General features: G+C 38.1%; 1 protein-coding gene across 1 annotated transcript; it reads left to right on the forward strand.

The window, feature by feature from the left end:
• Positions 1-5,877: 5,877 nt before the first annotated feature.
• LOC141833235 (zinc finger protein WIP2-like) lies at positions 5,878-7,595 on the forward strand. The gene is made up of 2 exons (XM_074720629.1): positions 5,878-6,492; positions 7,062-7,595. The coding sequence occupies exons 1-2, from the start codon at positions 5,923-5,925 to the stop codon at positions 7,518-7,520; spliced, it is 1,029 nt and encodes a 342-aa protein (XP_074576730.1). The 5' UTR covers positions 5,878-5,922; the 3' UTR covers positions 7,521-7,595.
• Positions 7,596-8,512: the final 917 nt, after the last annotated feature.

The following is an 8,512-nucleotide window of genomic DNA, read 5'->3' on the forward strand; positions in this document are numbered from 1 at the left end:
TAGTTGGTCCTACTTTGGTCATGCACATTTAATAGCAAGCCACGTTAGTGTGGACGTTTACTATTAACTGCATTCTAAGTGTGCACCATTACTTGGTACTAAGTCCACTACTTAGTGTTACGTATGCCACGTTAGTGTGGACGTATACGCGAGCTAAGTAGCTTCCTATAACCATCCCTTTGTGGACGTTTACTATTTAGATGTGGCCGGCCACTTATGGATGGGTTTGGTTCAATCCGTGAACCAACTTTATATTAAAGAAGAAAATAAAACCGAACCGAAGAGATCTCATCCGTCGGATGCAACTTAATCTCATCTAACGGTTACGATATAATCTTCTTTAATATAACTTAATCCCTTTGATCCAATGGCCCTGATCTATTTCCTTGGGCGTGTGGTTCATTGAACCATGCTTGGTTCACCTCGTGAACCGGTTCTTCCTTCCAAAGAGAATTAAAACCGAACCGGAGAGATCTCGTCCATCGGACGCGACTTAATCTCATCCAACGGTTCTAATCTATTCTCTTTTATTCCTCTTTATTTATTTCGATCCAACGGATGCAACTTGATCTAATCCCATGGATACAAGCTGATCTCATCCATTAACTCATCCTACGGTCGAGAACTAATCTCATCCAACGGTTGAGATTAAATCTCATCCGACGGCTGAGAACTAATCTCATCCGTTTGATTGCATCCTTTTGAAGATGTCTTTAGGCTACAGTGGGGACCTCGAGGAGGTATTGGATCTGGCCTTCTGATGGGTTTCGGATCCCGTATTCAACCCCGAATACACACCTACATCCATCAACAACGATCCATTCCACTAGAGGATCATTATTGCACTACCAATCCAATCCCCAAATTACGTTATGGGTTCCTTCTTATTATTTTATGCATTGCTCCCCGTGTTTAAGATATCGTATGTCCGTTAATTATTAAGTTCTACTGACAACTCAATAATCAACATCTAAGACCTTGAATAGTACCACTCATCCTTATTGTCAGTCGGACTAAGTCCACTTGCAAGATTTGACTTGACAATCCTTATGAGCTCTTCAAGGGGACATCATCAACCCTACTGGGACACGGATTCCTTCTATAATCAATGGCACACCGTATAGATAGTAACATCACCCAACTTACCGAGAATATTTGATCTGACGGAAAGATCTCACCCTTTGGTAAATCAAAGCAATAATTACTAAGTATAGGTGTCCATTTATTACATCGGGATTAAGAGTGCATAAGTATAATAACAGAGGTCTTGTTCAATTTGCGAGTCAGTGTAAATCGAACAACCTCAATGGTCCTACTCAATACACACAAAGTGTACTAGTGTAATTCTACAGTCAAGACAGACAGTCACCGAATTACACTACAACCGTTCTCGATGGTTTGTCCAAAGTCATCTTGGTTGTGAGCCTTAGTTTATAATTTACAAGGACCGATAATCATGGTCTTCTGTGTCTCACAGACACCAAGTTATCTACAATGTAAATTAAGAGGACTTTATTGCAAAACTAAACTAATGCAATCATTTGACCAAAATATGATACTTTATTTCATAAATGTTTATATACAAAAGAGCAAGTCTTTTCAGTATACATCCTAACATCGACCGCTCACCTTACTCGGTTTTGACCTTGGTCTCGACCTTACTTGGCCTCAGCCCGACTCGGCCTTGGCCTCGACCTCGCTCGGCTTCGGCTTCACTCGACCTTTACCTCACTCGGCCGCCACCTCACTTGGCCTCAGCCTGACTCGGCATCTGCCCCACTCAGCCTAGCTCTGCCACTTTGTCAACTCATCCACTCATCCAAATCTTTCAACCACTCATCCCGGCCATCTCGTCTCGGCCACCTCAAGTTCGGCACCTCATCTCAACAGCTCAGCACCAATTTGGTAAGCGAGACGATTAAATCATTATACATAGTCCAGTCAGTCGGACTACGCCTCCTTCGACTAGACTTGGAGGGGAGGCTTCTGATCCGGCTAGTTATCACCCATCCAAAAGGATAAGGATGACGACCAAGTCCCCAAACTTGGCCCCCTAAAATCCTGCACATTAATGCACAAGACCGTCAGATGAAGATCAGCAAATCTGAACCATTGGATATTTGAAAACCCTCAAAGATTATCCTTACCACATTAATAGCGCATCAATAGCCAATCACATGTGCCGATCTCCATAGATGACGCTCCGCCTGATACTATAAATCCCGTATGTATGAAGAAAAAAGGGAGCTCCTCCTCTCTCTCTATTTCTTTCTCATTTTTATCATTCCTTTCCTTCTTTCTTTGTGCTAACTTGAGCGTCGGAGTGACTTGCCGGGGTCCCCCAGCACCATTCTAACCCTCTTCTTTATTGCTTTTCAGGTCCCCTCATCTCCCCGGCGATTCTCTTCAAGGAGCGTGTACATCAGCAGTTCTGAACCGGTAGATGAACCGTCCACGGCGAATTGGCCGAAACAGAAGCGAATCACTATTCATCCCCTCTAGTAATATCATCGATCCCAACAAAATTAACTTTAGTTAAATTGCCCAAATTTAATCAAAATTTCTACTCATAAAGTACTTGTATGACAAAAGACTCTTTACCACCTTAGTTAAAATTACACAAACTTAATTAAAATTGCTTAAATACTAATATAACAACTACAATTCATAGCTACTACATTATATTTAAGTCATATTTCTATGTTATACCAGCTACATATAAAGCCCCTAGCACTACAACAATATTAAAAATAATAGTTTTTTGAAAAAAAATAAAATCCTTTGGATGATAAATATGATGGGAAAGTCTTGAAAAACCGTTTCGATAAATTCTTGCTGAACAAAAATTTTTCCGAAACGATCTCAAGTTGCCCAATCGTTGGGCTCTTATGTTTGGTTTACAGGATCCAATATAAAAAGCATAATTTAATTTAAAGCGGAAACATTAAATTATATCTCTTCGGATGAAGGATGTAGATGACCCCTCGATCTTCTGCTGTATTCCTCTCCTCTTTCTCGAACGTTGTGTGGGCAACGATCCTTCGAGAATATCTCCACCAGAATTCTCCACCAGAATTCTCCTCTCCGATGGCTAGCAAACTTTTCCCTCCTTCTTAGAGAAAAGAGAAAGGGAAGAAGAGGTTGTGGCTGCCGAGAGCTTCAGCCACCAAATAATTAATTCGTGTGTTCTCTCAAAGCCAACCTTGCCCCTTCTTTTATAGCCTAGCCATCCCTTATTTATGGTATAATTAGAGCCATAAACATGGTATAATTGATCCATAAACATGGTATAATTTGATTCAATCAAATCAGAGAATTTGACATGATTTCGGAAGTTTCCAATTCTGTCTGTGGAAGAAATAAAATTATGATTCTAATCAAATCAAATCTAATCCAGATTTGATTCTAATCAAATCAAATCTCATCTAGATTTGATTCTAATCAAATCCCATCCAGATTTGATTCTAATCAAATCTCATCTAGATTTGATTAGAAAAATCATAATTAATTTTCTCTACGGAAGAAAATTAATAATTTCGTAATGGAAATTTTAATTGGAATTTCTTAACAAAATTTTTCTCCAGAAAAATAATTTCAGAAATTCTTAAAATTTCTTATCCGAAATTTCATATAATTTTCTTAGGTGGATACGAGGTTTTATCCAGAGGCTATAGAAGGGACCTAGAGGAGAAATTGGTTTTGGCCTCCTGATGGACTTGGGCTTCCTATGTTCTCCCTGAACACCCAACTCAAGCCCATCAATAATAACTCATTCCACTAGAGAGTTATTATTGCACTACCGCACCAATCTCATATTATTGTATGAGCTCCTTCTTACTATAAGTACATTAATCTCCCTGTGTTTAAGATATCGTATGTCCGTCAATTAAATGAGTTACTGACAACTCGAATTTAATCAACTTCTATTCCAAGAGTAGTACCACTCAACCTCATTATCATGCGGACAAGGTCCACCTGCAGGGTTTACATGATAATCCTTATGAGCTCCTCAAGGGGACATCATCAGCCTAGATTATAGGACACAGTTTCCTTCTATAATCAACAACACACCATGTACATAATACTACTTTCCAACTCATCGGGCCTTTTGATCTATCGTTCTAAATCTCACCCTTTGATGAATTAAAGAAGTACATACTAAGTACATGTGTTTGTTATTATATCGGGATTAAGAGCATGTACATCTATAGTAACAGAGGTTTGGTTCAATTATATAGTCAGTATAAATCGAACAATCCTCAGATGGTCCTATTCAATACACACTTAGTGTACTAGTATAATTTTATAGTCAAGACAGACTAAGACAAAATTACACTACAACCACTCCGATGGTTTGTCCAATCCATCTTGGTTGTGAACACTGTTTATAATCTATAAGGGACTGATAACATGGTCTTCTGTGTGTGACTCCGCACACCATGTTAATCTACAGTATAGATTAAATGGACACTTCAAAATATTGACCAAATGTGATTCTCATTTCAGAATGTTTATTTACATAGCTAGGATTCTAGTATACATCCCAACAAAATAAACAAAGAATATCCTTTAGACTATTTTAATAAAAAGGCATGTTCTTTTAATTTTTACCCATAATATAAATATAGTCTTATTCTATGATTAATTTGAAGTTGGGGAGACCCATAAAAATTATATTTATTTATTATCAATTTTTTTATGATCTATTTTTTCATATGGAACAAATAATGATATCATTAATTAGTCTCATAAGATCAAATTTTATGTGAATATTTTTCTCAGTTTGTGAATAAAAAAATTATTTAGAATTATTTAATAATTTTGATTAAAACTATTATGTCCTAGGCTAACTAAAATATTTTGAAATAAGAATTTAAGATTAGATTGGAATTTATTAAGCTCCTAAGAATCAATAATATTTGATCTTATTTTATAACTACAATGTAAAAAAAAATTATTATTTAATTAAGATCTATATATTTGAATATATATAAATATAGTTCACTTATCAAATAAATTTGAAATATAATTTATACATATTCAAAAGTCAACCTTCAAAATATTTATTTCTATTAAAATTTAAATTGAGTATGTTGGTAATTTGATTATACCTATTATGTGGCATTAAAATATTTTGAAATCCAAATCTAGCGTTAAATTTGAATTTTCCAACATCCTAGAAAGTCATAGCTAATTTTGTTTTATGAGTTAAGGTTCGTCCTTCAAAAAGTAAATTTGTCATTCTTGCTTCCATTAAAAGGACTTCGTATTTAACATCGGATAGAATACACTTTGTACTTTGTAATAAGACAACAGCAAAAAAAAAAAACAAATGAATATGGTTCGTAAATAAAATAAACATCAATCAAATCAATAATGATTTACTTTGAATCGATAGTCTGATAAGAATGTCACCTGGTAATTAATACAACGCCCTTGGAGAATCTATATATACTAAGCTGGAAAAACGACTGCTTAATCGATCATCAGCAACAAACAATGAATTATAAAGAATGAATATGCTTAAGAGATAAAAATTCTTTTGTGGCTTGTTTTTTGGAGCAGCATGAAACTCGTAAAGATTTATTTATTATTGTCCTGGCTTCCACATTTAATGTTCTTCTTTTCTCTTTTGCTTTTCTGCTTTCCTATATATACATACCTACCCCGGCCCTAAACTAGTGTAACGTACGTCCAGCCTCTTATCTCCTCCTCACCCTCATTTTTACTGCCCAGCTATTTTCTACTGAATTCAGCAATATATATATATATATATATATATATATATTCTCTCCACCGCTCATGCTTCCGGTAATCATCAGTCTTATTTAATGTCTTTTTATTCCGCTCCCTTCCAGACACTGTGATCATCTGCAGATCTTAGTGCTGCCTTACACCTTCTCTCTTGGATCAACTCCAGCCATGGCAGATCCCTACACTAATTTCTTGAAGGTGCTTTTCCAAACCCACCATCCTTTCTCCTCCAACCCCGGCCAACATCTTCTTCCCCGGACTCAGACTCCCTCTCCTCCTCCTCCTTTGAGGGAGGCACTGCCCCTCCTCAGGCTCAGCCCCAGGAGGTCACTAGAGAAGGAGGATACTTATCGCTCCTCTTCTAGTGCCTTAATTGATGAAGGTGGCTTAGCTACTGGTGGTGTTGGTGGAGCTGATGATGCTGTCACTGTTGCTCTCCACATAGGCCCTCCGAGCCCAGCTGCAGTTGACTTCCTATCGACGATCTCTTCGAACGAAGATCAGAATCTCAAGAAAAATAATAACTACACTAGTATTGGTGGGGATCAGAACGAGGGAGAAGGCGATGGTGGTGGAGATGAGAATGTGGTGGTTCCTGTAGGTTATCCTTCCAATCCCATTGGCAGGATCAACAAGGGGCAGTATTGGATTCCCACCCCATCTCAAATCCTTATCGGTCCCACGCAGTTCTCTTGCCCAGTCTGCTGCAAAACTTTCAATAGATACAACAACATGCAGGTATCCGTTTTTCTTTTTTAACCAAAAGAGAGAAAAAAAAATTAGCTCTTGTTTTTCATTCTTTGGAAGAAATTGAGATTTTCTATGTGATTGAACAAAACACGAGCTGCAAAAGCTGCGATCATGCTTTTTCTGCCTTGGATCATATATCTATTTTGTTGGCTGGCACATTCTGCTTCGTATGTATGTCGCCAAAATATGTCTGGAAGAGCAGGAAATAAGTCACTGAATCATGAGCTCGAGGTTCACACACTCTCTCTCCTCAATGAGTGGAGTATGTGATAGCTCACGCAGTGAATCTTTTCCTTTCGATTGTGAGATTTGATCTTTCACTGGCAGCGAGCAGTAGAAGCACAAGCCCAATGCTAAAAGAGCGCAATGCAGTCTTCTTCTATCACTGCAATATATCCCTTGCACGGGCCTCTCATGTCAGGGAGAACAATTATTCTGTCTCAATATACTAATATAAAATCCCCTAAAACAGTAATTCAAATCACTACTCCTCTTCTTCTTCTTCTTCAAATTTCTAACGAGTTTTGATAAAAGAATTAACAGCGCAAAAAATGCAGATGCATATGTGGGGTCATGGATCTCAGTACCGGAAAGGACCAGAGTCGCTGCGGGGGATCCAGCCGACGGCAATGCTTCGGCTTCCGTGCTACTGCTGCGCGGCCGGATGCCCCAACAACATCGACCACCCGCGGTCGAAGCCGCTCAAGGACTTCCGAACCCTGCAGACGCACTACAAGCGGAAGCACGGCATCAAGCCCTTCATGTGCCGCAAGTGCGGCAAGGCTTTCGCTGTGCGCGGTGACTGGCGGACGCACGAGAAGAACTGCGGCAAGCTCTGGTACTGCATCTGCGGCTCCGACTTCAAACACAAGCGATCGCTCAAGGACCACATCAAGTCCTTTGGCCGCGGCCACGCTCCCTTCGGTGGCGGAGCCGACGGTTGCTGTGCTGGCCTGGACGACGACGACGAGCCGTTATCGGAGATCGAACAAGACCACGAGATCAGGATCCGGTAAGTATGTATAGATCTCTTATGAATGCATGTTCAAATTCTAGCTTTCAATTGATACGAACAAAAGATTGTGATGAGAGTTATAACTAGTAAACTTAAATTAATGTTCCTTAACTCTCTTGCTAAATATTTTAGTTGATCATGTGTTTCTTAAGCTAGCTACTTCTTTCTTTTGTTAGTTCTGAAATGAATCTTTTGCATACATAATATACTCGTCTCTTTATTCATTTAAGCATTCTTCTTGGCCATATTTATTATATCTGCTGTACAGACAATTTCTTTTATTTTTTAAAAAAATATGCCATTGGCCATTTAGTTTAATTCCTTTTGCCTCAATTATTTTCTGAACCAAAGTTTTGTCTCTTCGACCCAAAGGGAACAACGGAAAAAAAAATCCATATAAATTACATCCCTTGTTTTTACATTGTCTAGGATATATATTGCATTACGGATGAGTTTTAGTTTTAATAGTGATGTCCATGAACAAATTACTGACATGCAAGGGACTTTAAATTGAGATTTAATCCCGGCCGGACATCAGTAAGCAAGCGAGTCGAGATTAAATCGATGGGATCTGACATGTACTTGCTCCCACAATCTAATGAACTACGTGTATCTTCTGTCTTTTATGAATGCAACTTTACTTGCCTACTTTCAACTGAGCTACAGAACAAGCTAAACTTCGTAAGTTGATCCAAGAAGAAAGCACCATTCAATTCTACATCACAACATAATTATCACACACTCATTGTTCTTCGGTCTCTTACATGTCCATTGACAGGACGATATATACATGCATACCTTAATTACTTTATCAATCATCATCAAATTATTACCTCATTCAAATATAGTCAAATAAGCCAATGCAAAAAATACAGTCAAAAAAAGAATTATTCTTCGTATATATATATTGAATATTGTAGAAAGGATCAATGACTTTCCTAAAGGTTGTGCACGATTTTTTCATTACAATTTCACTGTCAAACCTTTTGACTT

This window comes from Curcuma longa, chromosome 8 (genome assembly GCF_044706935.1).
Source record: "Curcuma longa cultivar G26 ecotype Majalengka, Jawa Barat chromosome 8, ITB_CL_G26_1.1, whole genome shotgun sequence".
NCBI classification, from domain to species: Eukaryota; Viridiplantae; Streptophyta; class Magnoliopsida; order Zingiberales; family Zingiberaceae; genus Curcuma; species Curcuma longa.

Coding starts and splice junctions, on each gene's coding strand:
- LOC141833235 (XM_074720629.1), top strand. CDS start 5,923: ATGGCAGATCCCTACACTAATTTCTTGAAGGTGCTTTTCCAAACCCAC. Junction 6,493..7,061: donor ATAGATACAACAACATGCAG/GTATCCGTTTTT, acceptor CAAAAAATGCAG/ATGCATATGTGGGGTCATGG.